At 46.4% G+C, this 22,127-nt stretch overlaps 2 protein-coding genes across 4 annotated transcripts; one reads left to right on the top strand and one right to left on the bottom strand.

The window, feature by feature from the left end:
* Positions 1–278: 278 nt before the first annotated feature.
* On the top strand, positions 279–5,042 carry dnph1 (2'-deoxynucleoside 5'-phosphate N-hydrolase 1). Of its 2 annotated transcripts, none has more exons than XM_061838167.1 (5): positions 279–1,155; positions 2,739–2,801; positions 2,870–2,980; positions 3,044–3,202; positions 4,905–5,042. In XM_061838167.1, exons 1-4 carry the CDS (start codon positions 1,020–1,022, stop codon positions 3,151–3,153), a joined length of 420 nt encoding a protein of 139 aa, XP_061694151.1. In that variant the 5' UTR covers positions 279–1,019; the 3' UTR covers positions 3,154–3,202; positions 4,905–5,042. The 2 variants fall into 2 exon arrangements, with proteins under 2 accessions (XP_061694151.1, XP_061694150.1); XM_061838166.1 differs by lacking the exon at positions 4,905–5,042 and adding an exon at positions 4,165–4,303.
* tjap1 (tight junction associated protein 1 (peripheral)) lies at positions 3,773–21,199 on the bottom strand. Of its 2 annotated transcripts, XM_061838161.1 has the most exons (9): positions 20,862–21,139; positions 18,380–18,544; positions 16,127–16,155; positions 14,608–14,769; positions 12,584–12,650; positions 10,379–10,486; positions 9,866–9,949; positions 6,056–6,679; positions 3,773–5,327 (listed from the first exon to the last, which is right to left on the bottom strand). In XM_061838161.1, the coding sequence occupies exons 2-9, from the start codon at positions 18,500–18,502 to the stop codon at positions 4,884–4,886; spliced, it is 1,641 nt and encodes a 546-aa protein (XP_061694145.1). In that variant the 5' UTR covers positions 18,503–18,544; positions 20,862–21,139; the 3' UTR covers positions 3,773–4,883. The 2 variants fall into 2 exon arrangements, with proteins under 2 accessions (XP_061694145.1, XP_061694146.1); XM_061838162.1 differs by lacking the exon at positions 14,608–14,769 and having other exon boundaries at positions 20,862–21,199.
* Between the last annotated feature and the right edge of the window lie 928 nt (positions 21,200–22,127).

Here is a 22,127-nt window from a genome sequence, read left to right as displayed (position 1 = left end):
CTCATAAATAAACTGCATATGATTTTTTAACCAACCCTAATCCGCATACCTTTTTTCATATACCTTCTATGGAAAATAAAATGTGTTTGCTTAACTCTAAATATGCCACATTTCCCAATCCAATTGAAATATTTGAGCCTTGAATGAGTCAATAAATCATAGCACGGATATTGATGCAATCTGAATGATGCCACATACAAGGTAAGAAAAGAACCAATTAGAATGAGTCAGTGATTGAACTATTTCAACTAGTTTACGCTTTATTTCTTGAAACGTGTGTGTTCTCTGCAAATGTGAGGTAACATTTTGAGCACGGGTTGGAGACTCGCAGTGGTTTTGAGCACTTAAAGGAACATTCTGCCGGCTGGTCCGGTGGTCTGCCGGTCCTCCCCACGGTGAACCTCCTCCGCCAGGCTGGCGAGATGCTTTCCCCAACCCGTCCACAGATCGCCGTCTCCTCACTCCTTTGTTTTTATCTCGATGCGCTGAGGCTCCACTGACGTCAACAGGCTACATGCATTGGAGCATGAGATGTCAGGAATCGGATAAAACGGGCTCAAGGGCCACCTGAAGGTCCGTCCGCGCCAGGAGGACTCTCGTTAGCGCAAAGATGACAAAATAAACCCACGCGATAACCACTGACGTCAACAGGCTACGTGCATTGGAGCACGAGATGTCAGGAATCGGATAAAACGGGCTCAAGGGCCACCTGAAGGTCCGCCCGCGCCAGGAGGACTCTCGTTAGCACAAAGATGACAAAATAAACCCACGCGATAACTACTCATCCAATTGCGCTCACCTGGGCTATCTATATACAGTATATGATGCACAGCGCCTTTGCGGACATTGCGATCGAGGATCACGTGGGAAGAAATGCGTCACGCCGGATGTGACGACACGTGCACTGCCGCCCGGCCGGGTCGGACACGTCGCGCCGGATGTGACGATGCTCTGACGGCGGGCTGGTGAGCCTCCGTAAAACGTGTTGCGTTCTCGTCTGAATTTGTCTAAGTTTGAAGATGAAGATTTATTTCTGCGGAAGCATCCGTGGCGGCAGGGACGACGCGTGCTTGTATCAGCACGTGGTCAAGACGCTCGTAAAGTTCGGGAAGGTTCTCACGGAACACGTAGGCGACAGTGAGCTCACCGATACAGGTCAGAGGTCACGTCGTGCCCGTCTGTCGAGTTCACATAACTTCATTCTCAGAGAGGTTATACATACATGACCAACAACATAGCTGAACTCGCATTCCTCACAGACATGCGCTGCTCTCATAGACTAAAGAGTTCAAATGAGACAACTGTCTAAAATACATACATTCTGCCATATACTATAGAGTAGGGGTCGGGAACCTTTTCAATTGAGAGGCACGAAGGCCAAATATTTTAAAATGAATTTCAAAAGAGCCATATTTTAGAAACTAAGTACAAGTGTATTTGCGCATATATTTAAGACCAACACTTCTAGAGTACAATAACTCTCGGAATCATTTGAAATAGCATTGTTACGCTGTAGCTGACCATCCATCCATTTTCTTTGCCACTTGTCCTCACAAGGGTCACGGAGCGTGCTGGAGTCTATCCCAGCTGTCAACGGGCAGGAGGCGGGGTACCCCCTCGACCCACAATCACACCGACGGGGCAATTTAGAGTGTTCATTTAATGTTGCATGTTTTTGGGATGTGGGAGGAAACCTGAGTGTGCACCCGGAGAAAACCCACAGAGGCAGGCCTGGGATCGAACCCGGGACCTCAGAACTATGAGAGCAACGCTTGACAGCTGCTCCGCCGTGCCGCCTGATGTTGATGACAAAAGTACTTCTTAGCATGAATGCTACTTCTGGTGGTGCCCGGTTTTGTTAATGGCTTTATACTCTGTTTCATAGCTCGTTAGATTAAGCCTCATGCAGGTGTTGAGACTTCCATCTGTTAAACGTGAACATAATTCAATTTGATTTGCTGTCATGATGGTACGATGATGAACACTTCTTGCCAGCAAAGGCATGTCTTTGAATTGTCTTTTCTTTTTGTGTTTTGTTCAAATGTTTATTGGCAACGATATCTAGATTTCTTTGACAGGATGTTGTTTTTGTTTATAGGTTGTTTTCATTAACAGTAGGTTTTTTACGTTATTTTTTTTTCGTTTACAGTTTTTTAAATTTTTTTAAATATGTTTTAAGGCTCTTAAACTCTGAACACATTTTATAAACTTTTCTCTGATGGGCATTAACATTTTCTCACATTTGTCAACACCTTTTAAAAAAAATGCACTACTAATGAAACCAAAGATCAAAATCTATTTTAGGCCAAAACATTTATTTGAGATAAAAATGTATTCATGTCCCCCCCATCCATTTTCTTCCAATTTATTAAGTTTTTATTTGTCAAATTTCAGAAATACAGTTCAATTTAATTTCCATTATCATTCGAGGAGGTTATACACAATAAATGACTATTAACGACTGGCATATTTACACTTCCACAGACGCAACTCTACTGTGGCTTCCTTGATACAAGATTTTTTTTTTTTTTTTTGTGAGGGGGGAAAAACAGCAACGATCTTCTGTCCCTGAAAGTAGAACGCAAAGTGGGGTTTCCCTAACCCTAATTTGGGTGTTTCTGACTGACTTTAAACAGGAGAGCTTGATTGCGATTTGACTTCAGAGTGTCCAAAAATGAAATGTTTTTGCAGTTTTTCTAAGCTTCTGACTTCAACTGTATCTGTTTGTCTGTTTCCAGGAGAGCAGTGGCAGGATTCGGCCATTCATGATCGCGACTTGGAGTGGCTCAAACAAGCAGATGGTGAGCCAGTCTTGATTTGTCCATATGCAATAATCAATCAAATTGACATCAACGGGTAAACGTGACAGTGGTCGTCGCCGAGGTGACGCAGCCGTCACTGGGCGTGGGCTACGAACTCGGCCACGCCTACCTGATGAAGAAGAGGATCTTGTGTCTCTTTCGACCGTCGTCTGGATTCAGTGAGTGAGTCGCTTTTCTGGTTTTTGAAAATGAAAAAGGGCACGACTCCCATTTTGTCGCAGAGTTGTCGGCCATGATCCGAGGAGCGGCGGATGGGGAGCGGATGTTGGTGATGGACTACAACGGCAGGGATGATGTGGACAACATCCTGGATAACTTCTTCAAAACATAGCTTCGCTGAGTCTACTTCATGTTCTCTCATGACAAACAGACTGGGGCAGGTACTTCCAAACTGCATTTGTATATTTAGATTTCTTTGATTATCTTCAACATTAAAGCGAGGAAACCCAGGAGCTGTTCTTTGTTGCAAAACTCAAAATTGGTGTTTTTTTTTTTTTTTTTTTTTTGGGCAAAGAAACTACAACCAACACTTCTAAACTCATTGTATTGATTGACTCAACTCGGGTTAGCTGGAGTTCACATAAAGTTGCTTTTCAGAAAATGAGGGTACTGTGGGAGAATTTGTTGTATGTATTTCAGGATCACAATTCTAAAATTGATACTCAAATTACACGGTCACTGTTTTTCGTAACATTCATATTTCGTAGTAGTTGTATAGTGCCTTTTTTTCATTAGTTGTAAACAAAAATCATCAAGAAAATTCATTGAATTAATGTAACAAAAATATTTTCTCTTTTTCCACTGTATTGTGCACTATATTGTCATTGGTGTGCTCTTAGTTAGGATGTTAGAGGAAGATCATATCCCCTTTTATGCAGAAATCATACTAACCTAACCTTCTGATTTTGAGGGTTCGCTCCTTTGCAATGGCAAATTAGAAGAGAACAGTGTTTCTTTCCAGTCTTTTTTATTAATTTGAAAATATACAGCAGTTTACATAATCATCAGCCAAAGTTAATGGAACGAACCTCAAAAGTCACAGACTGCGAGTGCCCGTCGGCGAGGAGGCGGCAGTGGCGCGGAGCGTCTGACATTTTGGTGAACGGCGAACATGTGTAACTGAATGTCGTTGCCAAATGAGCTCATGGCTACTTGTTCACAGAAACGCAAACTCCTGAGGAGTCCGCTAGTCTTGCATTCATTCGCGCTGTCTAACTTTTCATTTTCCCGCCTAAAGTATGTGACAAATAAGATGATGCTGTGCGGTGGTTGCCACTTTCGCGGAGCTTTCCTGATGCATTATGGGCCTCTTCAAAAATAGCTCCCTCTGCTTCAATTCTAGGTTGAATTGAATTCTCAAACTGCCTTATTGTTCGTGCAGCAACAAAGCCAAGCAAGGTGAGGTCCAAGGAGGAGAGGGCAAAGATAAAAGCAGAAAGGACAACTGCCACCAACCCATTCCAGCGACACGTCAAATCTATTGGGACTCGGACTGCTCGCCACTGTGATTAACAACAAAATGCTTGGCAGCCCTTTTAAAAATGAATACAAACAAGTTGGCCTCCTGTCAACCACACGGCAGAACACAACAAAGCACCTCTTTATTTTCAAATACTGACATTCGTGGCCATGTTATCCATCAATGAGATGAGATAAATACTGGGCCGACCGGACGGACATCTTGACCCAATCGATAGTTGTGCCCAGTGGTGAGTCACATTCAGCGGAATCGACGACGATTGCGCAAAAAAACTTGACAAGGAAAAAAAGACAAACATCGTGAATAAAACCTGCTAACGAGTGGCCCGACGTGCTCCTTAATTTTCACATAGCTCAAAATAGAAAAATATTCTTGCACAATTTGGATCCACTATTTTATATTCATATGTACTTTGATTTGAACGCTAAGTGAACGCACGACAGGAGACGCTGCGTTGACACGCACGCGTGTGTTACTGAGGCACCGAGAAAACATCCTTCCCTTGAGAAGAAAACCTCCGAAGTTCACGCATGACAGACGAGTATGGCTGGATCCTGGTTGCGTGTGTGTGTGTGTGTGGTTTATTGCTGGTGTCTGTGCAGGTGGTGCACCCCCATCCTCTTGGGGCTCCTGTGAGGTCGTGGCAGGGCCGCTGCAGCGAAGGCGGGCTCATAATCCAAGAGGCGTGGCGAGATGACAGGCATATCTCGGGCAAGGCCGTCGGGCTCTTCCTCCCCCTCCTGGGTGCGGGGCGTCACCACGACGACCGTCGCCCCATCTCGGTCCGGGTCAGAGTTCATCAGGAGCCCCTCGCCCCTGGCGTCGGGCCGGGCCTCGGCGTCCGTGTCCGTGTCTACGCTGGAGGCGTGACTGGGGGTGGAGCCCTCTTCGCCGTCCGAGTATGCCACCCTTGAGGGGGCCCCACCCCCCGCCACCGAGGGCGCCATCTTGTCCACAAACAACCGCTGCCAATTGGCCAGGAGGTCCTCTGAAGAACTGGCAGAACTGGCTCCCATGCTGGGCGCCTGGAGAAGCATTAAGTCACATTGAAACAACTTCCTGTCGTCATCGTAACTTCCTTCCATGTTCTGGGCTGTGACCAAATGATTTTGAAATGAGAGCTTTTTGCAATAGCAAGCATCAGCTTCCAGATAAGGTTTAAGATAATGAGTACACTGAACTTTGAAAAACTTTTCAGAGTGTGCCCGTATCCCTGACATGTTTATGTATGATAGTGCAAATTAAAATGAAGTCCATGACCTGGGCTTTAACATTTTAAGCTGTAAATATTTGTTTTTGTAGAAAACGGAACCCAAACTAGCACAATCGTCGACAACGGCACCAGGGAACTGGGGAAGTACAATTTTTGGGGCTTCTTTTTCAAACGTTCTCTATTGATAAATGAACACTAAAATGAAAAGGGACACATTTGGCATGGTGCCTTCTCATCTCACTTTTCTGGGCTTTTGCTTTGCGGAGGTGCACTGGAACCACAGAAGACCCTCACTGCCCGAAGATGCGCCACATCAATGACAGAACTGACTCAAACCTCAGTACCGTGAGTAACCGAAAGTTTGTATTTCTAGAAAGTGTAGGAAACGCTGATTATGCTTTATTTAGTTCTTGTATGTTATACTCTGTGAGAGACGCTGACGTTGCCCTCCGAGGTTCATTCTTGTCGCTGCTCAGTCTTAGCGTAAAGCCCCTCTTTTGTTTTAAAATTATGCACGAATGTTGTTTGGGTTGTACCAACCTGTGGCGGGCTGCTGAAGGGGCTGGACTGGCTGGAGGTCGTGTCTGCCACGTCACTGTGATGTTGGAATGGGGTATGTGAGCGCGCGGGGCTGGGCGGCAGAGGCGCCTGCTCGCCGTGTAGGCTGAGCGAGATTGCTTGGCGCGTGGCGTACGTGCAGTTGGGAAGCGGACTGTTCTTGGGTATCTTCACTTTGTCGTCCGAGGAAAACTCAATGACCTTTCGGCCAGGGTAGAGCGGGTTGGGCGGCGGGGGCGGCGGGTACGGGTTGAGCTTATCGAAGGACGGCGCGCCACCCGCCTCCTCTACGGCATCCGGGCTGTCGGGGCTCCGACACGAACCGTTGCGGGGCACGGCGTCCTCGGCACCTTGCCCTTCCGCCGTCATGTCCACGTGCACAAAGACGTCCTCGGCGGCCGGCCAGCCGCGGCTGCTTGATTGCGCCGAGTTGAGGAGCAGCGGCTCGGGTTTCTCCAGGACACGAGCGATCATGGAGGTCGGTACCACGTCGGAAGGCGTCAGACTCAGCGTGTCTGGATCCTGACTGCGGGGGCCGGGGCTTCGCTCGGGTAGGCTGCTGCTCTTCATGTGTTTGTTCAACATATCTTGAAGTTCGCACGGCAGCTGCGCCACCACCGGAAAGCGCACATTTGGAGAGGGTTGGGGGTGAGGGGCCTCGCTTCCAACGCACGCGCGCACACATACCTTGACTTAGGAGTGGCCCTCATATTGCTTTTTTTTTTTTTTTTTTTTTCCCCCAACTTAGTAGCTGGAGGTGCTTAGTTAAACTTTAAATGAGTAATAATCAGAGCATGCCCGAGGAGCATGCCGTGACAACGCCGGACCTACCCAAGACAGAATATGACGGCACCTCTTGTGCAGATTGAAAAGGCAACTACTGCAGAGAAGGAAAAAAAATCCTGCTATCATAAGTTTGTTTTACGACGGGTGGATCCTGGTTTTGTTCTTTTCTTTCACCAGCATTGCTCGCAGCGGTAAGTTGAAAGAGAGCCACCTGCCATCCGTTCAGTTACGTCAGAGGCCAACAAGTCTCAAAGCACGGAGCGTTCCACCCAGAGTGTCGAGTTGCAGCTGAAAAGGAAACAACCTGATTCTTCCGCCTCAACTGAGGATTTACTAGATTTGATAGAAACACAGATGAGTGTGCGACTCTCAAGTGACCAAAAATTGTCAAATTCACTTGAATTGCTTTGCCAGGAGTTTACCAAACCCAGGAAGACTTTGGAATTCACGCAACAACAAATAAAGGATCTAAGATTACATAATACCACACTGCGCTCAAGCATGTCGTTTCATCATCGGTGCATGTCCAATGTGAGAGAGATCATCTCAAAAGAAAAATCCAGAAATCAAAATGTATGATTTTTTTTTTTAAACGATTTATTTGCGTGACAGAGCTGCAAATAAGTATTTGAACACCTGTCTATCAGCTAGAATGCTGACCCTCAAAGACCTGTTAGTCCGCCTTTCAAAGTCCACCTCCACTCCATGCATTATCCCAAATAAATCGGATGGACCTGTGTGAGGTTGTTAGCTGCATAAAGACACCTGTCGACCCCACCCAATAAGTAAGACTCAACCTTGTAACATGACCAAGACCAAAGACACCAGAGACAAAATTGTAAAACTCCACGCGGCTTGAAAGGGCTACGGAGAAATTGCCAAGCAGCTTGGTGAAAAAAGCTCCACTGTTGGAGCAATCATTAGAACAGTGATTCCCAAACAGGTACATTAGTGTGCCGTGAGCGCTCTTCAGGTGTGCCGTGGGAAGTTATCCAATTTTATGGAATTGCTAAACCCCCTCCCCCCAAGAAATAATGTATCGTTATTCATCTATTTATGCCAGCGAGGCACAATGACAGAACAAAAAAATCCTCCTGTATTAAATGGCAGGAAGTACATACAGTAATTAATCGATCCATTTTTGGTGACATTTACTTTTGTTGGTGTGCCGTAGGATTTTTCAATTGTAAAATATGTGCCTTGGCTCTATAAAGGTTGGAAATCAGTGCGTTAGAAAATGCAAGAAGCTAAACATGACAGTCAATCTCAATCGGATTGGAGCCCCGTGTAAAATATCACCTCACGGGGTCTCAATGATCCTTAGAAAGGTGAGGAATCAGCCCAGGACTACAGGACAGGACTTAGTCAATGACCTGAAAAGCACTGGGACCACCGTTTCCAAGGTGACTGTTGGTAATACACAAAGACGTCACGGAAGATTCCCTCGCTTAAACCAGCACATGTCAAGGCCCGTCTTAAGTTTTCCAATGACCATTGGATGATACAGAGGAGTCCTGGGAGAAGGTTTTGTGGTCAGATGAGACCAAAATGGAATTCTTTGGTCATAATTCCAGTCACTGTGTTTGGAGGATGACGAATGATGAGTTCCATTCCATGAACACCATCCCTACTGTGAAGCACTGTGTTTTTCTCCACATAGGAGAGGACGACTGCACTGTATTAAAAAAAGAGGATGACCGCGGCCATGCATTGTGAGATTTTGGGGAACAACCTCTTGCCCTCAGTCAGTGCATTGAAGATGCTGGCTGTGTCTTTCAACATGAAAATGACCCGAGGCACACCGCCAGGAAGACCAAAGAGTGGCTCTGAAGCTGAACCATATCAAGGTTCTGGCGTGGTCTAGCCAGTCTCCAGACCTAAGCCCAATATAAACTTTTTGGAGGGAGCCGAAACTCCGTGTTTCTCAGCGACAGCCCAGAAACCTGTCTGATCTAGATCTGTGTGGAAGCAGGAGTGGGCCAAAATCCCTCCTGCAGTGTGTGCAAACCTGGTGAACAACTACAGGAAACATTTGACCTCTGGACTTGCAAACAAAGGCTACTGTATCAAATATTAACATTGGTTTTCTCAGATGTTCAAATACTTATTTGCAGCTGTATCACACAAATCGTTTAAAAAAAAAAAAAAAATCATTCATTGTGATTTCTGTATTTTTCACTTGAGATTATCTCTCTCACAGTGGACATGCACCGACGATGAAAATTTCAGATCCCTCCATGATTTCTAAGTGGGAGAACTTGCAATATAGCAGGGTGTTGAAATACTTATTTTCTTCACTGTAACAACCGCGACTCCTATGTCATTTAGGATATCGATGAAGGAAAGTAATTTCTTTTTTAAAAACACAAAACATATTTGTCTAGTAATCGTATGTATTTTTTTCCCCCCCACGTCCCATTAGAGCAATCTGAATGTATTTTTATAATCATTTCTAAATTGTGTCATGGGCATGGCCAGGCCTCTGCCACGAGGGGCGTGGCCAGCCCACTGCTCTGGGCAGGATCACCTCTGACAGCTCTCACTCAGCTCTTGGTCATTTGACCGTAATTAGAGCAGGCATTTCAGTTGCACTTTTGTCACTGGCATTTGCCACTTGGTTGCGTACGCTTCACCGCATCTTGGGTTACTCCGCTACCGTGTGTATATTGCAAGCAACCCTTTGCCGAGCCTGCGCCACCATAGTCAAGTCACGTCTTTGTTCGTGATTCAAAGTTTTGCCTCGTATTCATCGGTCCTTGTTTCATGTTTTTTTTGGGGTCCTGCCCAGACTCGTGTTTTTGTGCCTCCGCTTTGTCGGACTAACCCTAACCGCGTATGACTCTGACTTGGGATAAAACCACGCTCAACGCCATGCTTTCGTCTCGGAGTCCTGCGTTTGGGTCCAGATTTACGGCATTGAGCACTAGTTTGACAAGAGTAAATTGAGCTCTCCTAAGTCAAGGTCGCACTGCACACCGAGAGACACATACGGCGGGTCGTACTTACGTCGGCAAACTTGTGGTTCCTGAAATGCGACTTGTTGCATTTAAGTAGCTGCACAGCAAGGTTGCAATCCAGCCGGTAACGCTCCTGATGGACACAAAGACAGTCGGTAGTGTTCTTGACGGACAGAATGACACCGGGCTTCACAAAGCTTTGCGGGGAGGCCGGGCTGATGGTGAGCCAGCCAACAGGGGGAAACAGACTTTATTTTTACAAACAAAAGTTTCCAGGCAATATCGCCTGGATTCACGAACAGTCTTATTATGGACTTTAGCACAAATGTTTGCTTCAGCTTTGTGGTGAGTGAAATAGTCACTTCTCCAGGTCTAACACTATGAGTAATGTGTTATTTAACAAATAAAACGTCAGTATTTTTTCCCCCGCTTTTGATAGGATTTTTTTAAAAAAAAGAAAAGTGTTTAATTGGTACAAATATTACAAAAACGTCAGACAAACCAGATGCTTGCTTGAAGCGCTTTACCTGGAAGGCTATTTGTCAACAAAGGTAAAGCTCACGTTAAGCTCCTCGAGGCGATCGATGGTGTTCTTGGCCTCCAGCAGCTTGTTGGTGAGCTCCACCATTTCCTGGTCCATCGTCTTCTTGTCTCGCTCCACCGTCCGCAGCTGTGGGACAACCAATGACAAGGCGTTACACGCCGGCCAAATGGCAGCCTTCTCTCCAAGGAGGCAGAAGAGAATTACATCAACTTCAACAGAGTAAGACGAGGAGGAGGGCCACTCATGGGAAGATGCAGATCTTAGATGAGCAAGAGGAGTGCACCATGAGGAAGAGGAGGATTAGGATGAGGGAGGTCAAAGTCACAATTAGGAAGAGAAGGGTTACGACGGGGGAAGATGAAAGTTTACGTGCAGAAGAGGAGCGAGATGAAGAAGAGGAGGGATACAATGAGGAAGATGAAGTATAACCCAACTGCATGGACCCAGGTCTGACTAACAGCAGCCTGATGATGATGATGATGATGATGGTGGTGGTTCCATTACAGAGCAGCGTGAAAGATTAAAAAGAACAAAAACTTTGTTTTGGGTGGGGGAAAGTGGGATCATCCATGCATTCAAACACGCTGCCTGGACGAGTTTTCGATTTCTGACAAATGCAATTGAATTTTTCAGTGTCACCATTTTCTGGAAGTCCAGCTTCAAGACAATAGTTTTTAAATCCTAATATACCGGACAGTCTTCTTTTGCTTTCAGTTTCTCCCGTACGGGATCGCCACATTACGTCACCTTTTTCCGTGTGGGGCTATCTCATCTCCTGCATCTTCCTCTCGACCACCAAGTGGCCTCATGTCTTCCCCCACAACATACGTCAACCTTCTCTTCGGTCTCCCTCGCTCTCTTTTGCCTGGCAGCTCCATCCTCGTAACCCTTCTACCAATATACTCACTCTCTCCTCTCTCGATGTCTCCAACCATCCCAGTCTGTTCTCTCAGGGATAAAAAAAAAAAAAAAAAAAAAAAAAAAATCGAACCTTTGCCGTTCCTCTAAATTAGCTCATTTCTAACCCTGTTCACTCCGAGAAATGCTCAACATCCTCATCGGTGTCACCGTACATAGCGGCTGCCCTCCTCCTCTACCTGTGACGAAATACGGCAAAATTGGAACACTTGGGAGCCTCATGCTGGAACTACTGCCAAATTGCCGACATTCAGTTTTTCGTGGCGATCACATCCCCAAACTCTGCTTGCGTTTCTGCTGAAGCCTTATCTATCATCACACGAAAGTAAAGCTTACAGAAATTGTTGAGCCCAACATGTCCCCGGCATGTCGAATTTTCAGGGGCGCTGCCATTTTCGCGAGTCATACGACCTACGTGGGTGGATGCGACGTGTTACGTGGCGTTCCAAACGTTCAATTACATGGGACACAATTATGCCGGCTCTGAGTTGTTGGATTTATCCTCATCTGATAAAGAAATACCTGTAGCATCATTGGTTGATTGGGAAGACGGAGGAATACTTCCATACAGATTTGAACCTGTGGCTGTAAATAATGTTGAATGTTCGGATGGTTCTTCTGCGGAATGACGCAGAGTCTGACTACTTGGAGGCCTATGCGCTTGACAGAAGTGCGTAAACAAAGGACCCCGGAGCTCCGGGCCGGCAGCCAGCAGCCGCGGATGGTTCTTCGGACGGGAATGATGCGGAGTCTGACAAGCGAGCTCCGGCGGTCGCGGAGGCCGTTAGCCGGGCTTCGGAGGCCGCGGTGACAGCTCACGGCTCCGCTGCTCGGCAGCATTATTTACAGCCACAGGTTCAAATCTGTATGGAAGTATTCCTCCGTCTTCTCGTTCAACCAATACTGCTATTTTACAATCAGATGAAGATAAATCCGAGAAATCAGCGCCGGGCATAATGGTGTCCCGTGAAATCGAGCGTTTGGAATGGCACGTCACACCTTACATCCGCCCAGGTAGGTCATGTGACTCACGAAAATGGCAGCGCCCTTGAAAATTCGTAATTGTCAATAAAAATCTTCGCAAAACACCATTAAATGAGAGAGGATTTAGCATCACATTGTCAAGATTGAGTAGATATGACATGACCTATTGGATACAATGCTAATGCAAACTACAGGAATTCCCCTTTAAGAGTAGATCATATTGATTGAGAGTTCTGAATGAAAGTGATTGATGGGCTGGCATGACCTTCCCACCGTCCCCCGTGTGCATTTTGAGCCTGTCGAATAAGGTCAAAAGGTTACCAGAGCATGAAGCTTCTCTTCCAAGTCCTGATTGGCTCTCTGAGACGCTGTGTAACTATTCTGGAGTCTGTGAAGGGAAATGCCAGTCTGCAGTCAGATCAAAAGCAACAACAAAAATGTTTCAAAGTGGCCCTACGCAAAAATCTCTTTTGTTCCTAAATACAATGTTAACACGCTACAACACTGTTCCCTTTACGTGGCCTCACTATTACATGGATTTTTTGTCTGTGTAATTTTCTTACGGTGTAGCATTTTTTTTTTTTAAAGCATACGAATGTGGATTGTGTCATGTATTCTGATTCACTAAGAGAAAATGCGCATTGTATTCTGGGTCCCGGTTGGCTAAGGGCCTGTAGACCATTGTCAATCCATCTCCTCCGTGCCACGTGTCCTATACGTTCAGCTTGCTTCATTTGCATAATTGTTCAATCCTAGCAGTGTGGCTCTTTAGTGCTGAAGAGGGGGAAGAGGACAAGTGTTGAGAAAGACCAGGAGGATGACTAACACTTGATCGTTTGACAATCATAGCCAAGGAACTTCATCAAGGTGAACAAGAACGGGACCCTTCAATGTTTCCTTCATTACAGTTAGCAAACATAATCGAAGGTGGCATGTCTGTTTAGAAGATAGATAGAGCGCCAACAACGACCCATTAACTACGTTCTTCCCTCGCAACAAAGACACCCCAGGGTTGCTTCTGCAGAAAAAGATGCTACAGCAGAACCGCACCAAGAGGAAGCGGCCCTGTTGGAGGAATTTGAAAATGTGCCCGAGTCGCAATGAAGAAGTTCTTGCCAAATCACTCATTTCAGTCTTTTGGGACTTCATGACACAATAGGTCATCGGTTAGCATCATGGTTTTCCGTCTTTTCCTACACACTGCTTGCCTTCCCTTTGTGATAACGTAAATAAGTGCACGTACTAAGGTCTTTATTTCATTCAATTCATGTATGAAATTGGCCATCCTGTTGATATGCAGACTCATCACCCTCTTTAAAGAGAACGACAGCGGTCTCGAAAGCAAACTTTAGGACTTTGACGGCCAGATACCTTGAGGTGCAGTCGTTCGTGTAGGGCAACTAACCCTAACCCAATGACTTGCGGGCTCTTTGGGTGTGATGTGGGAGATTAACAAATTTTACAGATTTGCTCCAAAAAATTATTCATTTCCAAGAAATGTATCTTTGTGCATCTATCCATGCCAGTGAGGCAAAGCGACAGACAGAACCAAAAAAATTATCTTCGATTGGATGGACGGAAGTACATACAGTGAGTAAATGTATCCACTTTCTGTGACATTTTGAGATTTTTAAATTGTTAAAACATGTTCCTCGTCTCTATAAAAGGTTGGAAATCACTGGCGTAAAGAGAGAAAAGCAGAGTACAGAGAACTCATCCTTGCGGGGCGCCGGTGCAGGTGGTGCGTGGAGATGAGGTGGTGTTGAACGATGTTATTCAGATTTTTTTTGTAAGTGTAGGTAAATCCCAAAAGCAGAGGTGAGCACATCTGCCTTAAAGTTCAGAAGTCGCAAGGACAGATCCAGGCTCTGGGCTTCCTGTGTGGAGTTTAAATGTCCTCCTTGTGCTGTGTGGGATTTCTCCTCCCGTAATCTTCAAAAAATACTTGAAGACTAAATTCTCCACAGGTGTGGATCCAAATGCTTGTTTTTTTTTGTTCATGCCCCGTGATTGGCTGGTGACCAGCCCAGGGTGTTTCCTGCCCTTCACCCAGAGTCAGCACCACACCCTAAAGCGCCCCGTCAGGAGGATAAGTGCTACAGAGAATGGATTGATGTAATTTATGAATTAAAGGGGGCGCCGTATTAAAATCTCGTCTGTGGCCGAGTTACGTGACGTGATCAGGCAGTGCCGAGTGCAATGTGATATCCATTGATCGCAGGCAGGTGTGGAACGAATCGCTTGGGGGGAAAATGGGGTTAGTTCACTGTACTCCACCAAAAACCCTCCAGTCCAGCGCACACCCTGTTCGTAAATAGGAATGAATGAACACACGAAGGCCTCACCGACGAAACTTGTCCCTCATCTTGTCAAGGTCATCCCTAGTCCGGGTTAGCTCCGCCTCCATGTAATGGCGGCTACCGTCAAACTCCACCTCCATGGCGTCCATTTTGTGACTGGAGAGGGACAGGCGTCGCCGCAGATCCTCATTCTGCTGCTGAAGGATTCTGGAGAACAGCGAATGATCTCAATCCTCATTCATGAGGATGCCAGATATGCACATGCAGGATGTGCTGACTGTACATTTTTCATGTATCCATAAAACTTTATACGGTACTTCTGATAGGGTTTGACCCTGACTTGCGACAATTGAAAAGTATCGGAATAGGAAGATCAATTCCTTAGTTTTTGTTGGATAGTAAAGACATTTGGGCTTCCGCTCCAACGATAAATATGAAACAAAAGTGGTGAATTCCATCTTTCATTTAATGCCTTACAGTTCTGAGGACCCGGCCGGGTTCAATCCCAGCCCTCACACTGTGTGGAGATTGCACGTTCTCTCTGTGCCACGCCGGTGTCCTCCCACATACCAAAACAAGCATTCAGTTCGCTATTCAGTTTGTGCCATTTTGCAATGTGATTTAATGAGTGAGGGATGTAAGACGGAAACTCATAATGACAAATGTTACAGTACTTACGCGGCCCATCAATGATTTTTATAATGACAGCGTCCACCACCGCTGCTTTAGTTCGCAAGACAGTCTGGGCAACGTAGAGCAAAAACGAGCTAGACATGCTGCTTATTTTTTATTTTCGATATTAGTGGAGAAAGTTAAAGAAGAAAGGCTGTTGTTTTAAGAGCAATAACTGTCAGAGTATGTGAATAATCGAAGAAAATCTGGTTAAACTGGATGAGATTATCTCTTTTCGAGTGGGAAAGGTCTGGTCTGAAGCCAAAATAGAAATTGCAAGATGAGTTGGTGTGTAATTTGAAAATTCCACCTTGGCACACCCTGATCCAGGATGAAACCACCGACAATACAGTGCACAAAAAGCTAATTCTGCATTTTAAACACATATATGTGTGTGTGTGTGTGTGTGTGTGTGTGTGTGTTTATATATATATATATATATATATATATATATATCAAATTGAATTACGGATTATGATTAGCGGACGGAAGTCTCAATGCCTCAAGATTAATGTAACGATGTATGAAACAGACTATCAAGCCATTAGTAAAACCATGCAGCACCAGACGTTGCATTAATGGTAAGAAGTACTTCGATCATCATTGGTTAGCAACAGCATAACAATGTGATTTAAAAGAATTCAGAGACTTATTGTACTCTAAAAATGTTGGTCTTACATAAATGCGCGAATACACCTGTATGTAGTTTTTAAAATATTGTATGGCTCTTTTAAAATGACATTTAAACTATTTGGCATTTATGGCTCTCTTTGCCTCAAAGGGTCCCAACCCCTGCTCGAAGGCATGTCATGATTGGTGCTTTCAAATGACAGATACCATTAACCATGGACGTGAAATTTAATAAACAGATAGAAGTAGAAGGTCATCTCACCTGATACGGTCTGAGTCGGACAAAACCTCCTGAAAGACAACAAAGACATAAGAGAACTCATAATCTTCATATGAACATGGTGAAAACATCCAAACATTCGTCTCTGCTTCAGCTGACAAGTGAGAGCGTTGCCAATTGGTTCAAATGACCTAAGTGACATTTTATGGAAAAGGGATTTTTGAATGATTTGTATGCCAATAGCTCGGGAGTGCGCGCACAAGTCAGTGAAACTTGTTATTCTGCCACTTCTGAAGAGGGGAAGAGGCAAAGCGGAAGCATGTGGGGAGTTTGGCAGCCAATGACTAGATGGCCGCAAAGCACTTTTCCTTTTAGACATACTGCCCTGAATCGAACGCAGTTACTTGCCCTCAGGAATGCGCCGATGTTTGAATTTAACCAAGAAGTAGGGCTCCAACAGTATTGGAAAAAAATGACATTGCAATTTTTTTCTTTTTTTTAAATCCCGCTAAATATATATTGCCAGACTTGGGGAGTAACTACGTGTAATCTGTTCTGACATGCACCCTTTTCAATTCTGGAGGGTAATATTTCAAGTGAATATGTACAGTATGTGTACCCTGTGACTGACTGACATCAGTTCATGGTGTAGTCCACCTTTCACCCGAAGTAAGCTGGGATAGCTTCTGGCACTTCTAACCCTTATGAGGATAAGTGGCTTGGAAAATGGAAGGATGGATCTAATAGTTTTTCTTGTCCTCATGAACAGTTGTCATACAAGAAGTATAGAACCATAGATATGAACAGCAGGTAGATACAAAAATGCTCTTGCAGCTGTGTGCTTCTGACAACCCCATGTCAGTTGGAGCAAAGGTCGCACATTTCGTGTGTGGACGTGACCAAAACTGAATATAGACTAGCAAACGCCAATGACAAAGACTCTTCTTTTTATTGGCCATTTCTTACTGCTTTATGCGTCGCGACATAGTCCTTAACGGCGGCTCGTCGCAGAATACATTCCACTACCTACATCGTTGTAGGCCCCCTTCCAAATGAATACATGGCGTACTAGCGGATCAACTCTTGTCGCCGGTGTTACGTGTGCTTGGCGGTTCCGCCGGGACCCCAAGTAGGGCCGCAATCTGGAGCACCCCAACGCTAAAATCCAAGAAATCCCAGGTGGCCCCGTTTGTGGAAGCCACAGCCCAGGAAAGTGGATGCCAAAGCTGATCCGCCGTACCGGTTTGTCAATCTAACGAAAGCCATCTGGTTAGTTGTCCACCAGGATGCGAGGGGGACAACAGTCGACTCGCACGCACGGGAGGCACGATCCGTAAAACCGTGACAAAAATGGGACGTGATTTCCGATTCTTGGAGTGGTTTGATGAAAGCGCGCTGTAGACTTGTTATTAGGGAACATGGGAAAATTCCATAGCACCTCTGGCCGAATCAGCCGAAAACACAAACGTGTCGGTGTGGTCGGGAAAACTTGCTCAAAGACCCAAAACCTACCTTAATGTGTGACACAAGTTCCTGTTCCGTAAGGGGAAGTCCACGTTTGTCTCCTCTATTTACCTTCGGCACTTTCTCGCTATAACACGCCCCCTCGGACCGCCGCAGCGCCGCCACCCAACTGTCCCAACGCCGCCTGCGGTCTGCAGATTCGCCGTCCGACGTCCGCTTCCTTGGGTGGCGGTCCCGGGGTCGAGGAGTGGGGCTTCCGTGCTGTCGGGAGGCCCCCGTGACGGGCGGCATGTGGTAGGCGGGGCTTATGACGCGGCAGCTAATTTCATCCAGAAAGTTGGAGAAGCGGACCTTCTCCTCCAGCGAGCGCTTCCTGGATGGAGAGGGCAGGCTAGAGGAAATACGCTGGTGCAGGGGCGGCTGGCGCTCGAAAGAGGACGTTGGCAGAAAGTTGGCCTCCCGCCCTCTACAGCTCTCCAACGGCTCCGCCGACCTGGACTTCCTGACGACATCATAGGCGTGCTCCTCAACCCGAGAAGCGCCTTTCTTCAGGATGCTCCTTGGGGGAGCGGCGGCTCCTGTTTGGATCAGTTGCTCCATGCGGCACTTACCAGCGCTCAGGCGGCGCGGATGACAAGGCTCCCGCTTGGCGCTGAAATGACACGGGGGCGGAATGCAAAATTCCACGCTGGACGGGCTCGAGATTTCTGTCTCACCGCTGGGCGGCAAAGGTGGCGCGTCAGGGATGCCATGCGGCGTACGCTGGCCTTCATAGGCAGCGGATGGCAGCTGAATGGGAGTTGGAGGTGAGTTTAAAGTTGGGACCTTTACCTGACTGTCATCCAGTTGAAGAGCCAATGTCGGCTTCGGCGCGGTGGGAATGGCGTGACGCGCTTCGCGATGCTGCGGCGGAGCTTTCCGGTACGGCTTTCTGGACGGTCCCTCGCTAGTCATTCTGGGCCTCTCTCCTTCCTTTCGTCCTTCCTTCCTTTCTTTCTGTCAGTGGGTTTAGAAAAAAAACAAGTCACAATGACAGAAGTGGCCACCACTAGCACAAGCAGCCCCAGCTCATCCCAAACCCCAAGTGACGGCGCACTAGCTATCGCTTGCTCACTTGCTGGTTCGCTCTCCAGGTCGAAGCTTGTCACAGCTTATCAGCATCTAATTGTGCCTGTGCGTGTGTGCCTCCGGCTGCACATTGATCTTAGCATGTTTCCACAACAGGAAGTGCAGCTCAATTGATCAGACCGAGGCTAACATTAGCACAACCACATGCTGACTTTTGACCTTCAAATGGATTCTTTTTATTGGGGTTGTTTTTTGTTTTTAACGATGCTTATGCACTTTGACGCCATCGGTATTGGGTTGCCTTGTGACTTGTCAAACTACAAATTTCAGTCCAGTTGAATTTGCTGTTGCATACATATGATTAAAAATGAGCACACAAAAAATCCATGTGGTACGGACCCTGTGTTGTTTTGTGTTCTTTTTTTTTTAAAGAAAAATGTTGAGATTAAGATAATGAACAGATTGTTGGATGGATAAACACTATTTGAGCATTTTCCCATAGGGTTAGACTGCACCGAGTTGACCATTTAGCCTTCTAGTTTGGTTTGTCCTCAACTCAAAGACAGAGCAGTTCAGTACTAGAACTTCATGTCGTTGTGCGATAGTTGAAATTTGTATGCCACAAATAGTACTGGCGATTCAATACAAGTTGCTAATTTAGGGATGAGCGGCACAGTGGAGCAGCTGTAGGGCATTGTTCTCACAGTTTTGAGGACCAGGGTTCAAATCCCGGCCCCGCTTGTGTGGTGTTTGCATGGTCTCTCTGTGCCTGTGTGGTTTTCTCAGGGGACTCCGGTTTCCTCCCCCATCCCAAAAAATAGCCGTTAATTGGAGACTCTTAATCGCCACGTGGGTGTGATTGTGACTGTGCGTGTGTGTCTGTGTCTGTCTCCATGTGCCCTGCAATTGGCTGTCAACCAGTTCAGGGTGTACCTCGCCTCCTGGCCGATGACAGACGGGATAGGCTCCAGCACTCCCGTGACCCTCGTGAGGATAAGCGGTTCAGAAAATGGATGGATGGATGGCCTTCTCCAACTGTTTCACTTCTGAACCAAAACTTGTACGACAGGCTTGAATTGTGGTTGAGACTGATATCGATCTGAACTGATATCACCAATAATCCAATTTTTAATATTGAACTTAGATAAGAATCAACTGAGTTAGGTTATTTAAATAGAGCGCAATCATCAACAACAGTAGGTATTACAGAAATTTAACCCTTTATTATTGACTCATGGGTTACATAAAGTAAAGTGAAAAAAAATGTACTACAACTGGGCAAATGAAAACTAACCTAACAAAAATCAATATAGAAACCGCTGCTAATCTTAAACGCACTCTCTCTAAATTTGAATCCACTAAATAAAACAAAGATTTGAAAACCCTAAAAGTTAGCCATCCATCCATTTTCTTAGCTGCTTATCCTCACAAGGCTTGCAGGACTGCTGTCACCCAATCCCAGCTGTCAACGGACAGGAGGCAGGGTACACCCTGAACTGGTTGCCAGCCAATCGCAGGGCACATTAAGACAAACAGCCGCACTCACAATCACACCTCGGGGCAATTGAGAGTGTCCAATTAATGTTGCACGTTTTTGGGATGTGGGAGGAAACCGGAGTCCCCATCCGGAGAAAAGCCAGGCAGGCACGGGGAGAACATGCAAACCCCACACAGGCAGGTCCTGGATCAAACGCTTTCCAGCTGAAGCACCGTGCCTCCTAAATAAAGTGATATAACAATAAATATGAATGTTACTATTTTTAAATCGTATAATGTATTCGGTATATTGCAGTGAATGGGTTGTCTGCCAAATGCTCTTTCACCACGTTCCAAAAAAGGTCCATCAAAATTCAGAAGGATACTTTCCCAAATGAAGCCACCCAAAGTGCACGACCGAGACTCGCCCCAGAAATCCAATAACGTGAGTTCAAACTTCAAGTACATAAAATCAGCTTGGTGCTCCAGTCCGGTATGTGCGCGTGGCGGGGGGTCCCCTTCAGGTCAAACGTAACCCTTCTATTAGGTAAGGGGCGGGTGTGCTGCCATGGCAACAAAAGCCCCCCAACAAGAAGACTGTTCTGTCTTTTAAGTTGGAGCGCCACCTTCAGTCTCGCTCGTTTTCTGCACGCACGCACGCACGCACAGGAAAACCCGCGGGGAAGCGGGCTGGGCCACGACAGTCTGACACGGCCTAACCTACCGCACCGGGGCGAATGTAGTGATCCGAACACCCAATCCGACTCACCTCGGCGCCAGGCCAGTCGGCCCGCCGGTTGCACTAAAGTTGATCCGAAGCCGCGTCCTCTGGAACGATCCGAATCCCGGGAGCGAGCAACAATACTCAACCGCCAATGAGGTCGGCGGGAGGGCCGCGAGCCGCTCGGCAGCTGCTCGAGTGAGCCACGAAAATCACTCGGGAAAAGTTGACAAGCCGTTAGCTTGAGCTGTCGCCATCTTCGCCGCCTGCGGGGCATGCTGGGTAATCCTCTCAGAGAATCCCACGCCTCCCCCCAGACTAGTGACGTCATAGGCTCAGCGCGAACAGACGCAAAAAATAACTTGTATGGAATACTTCCACAGTCAATAATTTTATATTCATACCTGCAGATAGATATTTGTATCTGATTTCTTGCTTTAGTATTTTTGGATATCAAATTTCACATTTCGAGCCATCTGTTAAGTCAGCGATCAGGGAACAATCAGTTCATCACAGTGGGCAGCTGCGTGGCCACACACGTAGGTGCACAATCCGCTTGGAAAGCCGTCCCGGACCCCCCCCCCCGCCCCCCCAAATAAATAAATACATACAACAAAACGTGTTTCTTGGTCAACGTTTTTTCCTGTGAAAGTTCTCCAACAAAATGCCTCAATAATGTGTTCCAACGTGAACAAATGGACAGGAAACCTGTCCTGATTTATCTTTCGTCAGATTCCCGTTGAAAGAAAAGGAAAGAAACAGGTGGCTGCAGCTCATATGGTAACTAAATCACATAGCATGTTATGCCTGCTAACGGCCTATATCGGAGTACCAGCGTCCGTACTTAAGACTATTCCCATATACAGTTACTCATCCATGTACATGGCCTGGTACGTGTACCAGCTACGGCCCTAAACAAAATTGGATCCCCGGATTAAGTCGGGAGTTTAAAAAGTTTGCTGTGGTAAACGCTAGATGACGTCAGTATTAAATTTAATACAATGACTGGTTCTCAAATTTACAACCCTTCCATCCATCCATTTGCTTAGCCGCTTATTCTCACGAGGGTCGCGGGAGTGCCGGAGCCGATCCCAACTGTCAGCGGGCAGGAGGCAGGGTACACCCTGAACTGGTTGCCAGCCAATGGAGACGGACAACGGTCGCAGCCACAATCACACTGACGGGGCAATTTAGAGTGTTCAATTCGTGTTGCATGCTTTTTTGGGGTGTGGGAGGAAACCGGAGTGCTTGGAGAAAACCCATGCAGACACGGGGAGAACATGCAACTTGAAGACAGGTAGGTCCGGGATTGAA

The sequence above is a fragment of the Syngnathoides biaculeatus genome, chromosome 12, assembly GCF_019802595.1.
Source record: "Syngnathoides biaculeatus isolate LvHL_M chromosome 12, ASM1980259v1, whole genome shotgun sequence".
Lineage (NCBI taxonomy): Eukaryota > Metazoa > Chordata > Actinopteri > Syngnathiformes > Syngnathidae > Syngnathoides > Syngnathoides biaculeatus.
This window is presented reverse-complemented; position numbering and strand designations above follow the sequence as displayed.

Coding starts and splice junctions, on each gene's coding strand:
- dnph1 (XM_061838167.1), top strand. CDS start 1,020: ATGAAGATTTATTTCTGCGGAAGCATCCGTGGCGGCAGGGACGACGCG. Junction 2,802..2,869: donor GTGGCTCAAACAAGCAGATG/GTGAGCCAGTCT, acceptor TAAACGTGACAG/TGGTCGTCGCCGAGGTGACG. Junction 2,981..3,043: donor TCGACCGTCGTCTGGATTCA/GTGAGTGAGTCG, acceptor ATTTTGTCGCAG/AGTTGTCGGCCATGATCCGA.
- tjap1 (XM_061838161.1), bottom strand. CDS start 18,502: ATGACTAGCGAGGGACCGTCCAGAAAGCCGTACCGGAAAGCTCCGCCG. Junction 12,651..14,607: donor ATGAGGGACAAGTTTCGTCG/GTGAGGCCTTCG, acceptor TTCCCTTCACAG/ACTCCAGAATAGTTACACAG. Junction 10,487..12,583: donor AAGAGAAGCTTCATGCTCTG/GTAACCTTTTGA, acceptor GTTGTCCCACAG/CTGCGGACGGTGGAGCGAGA.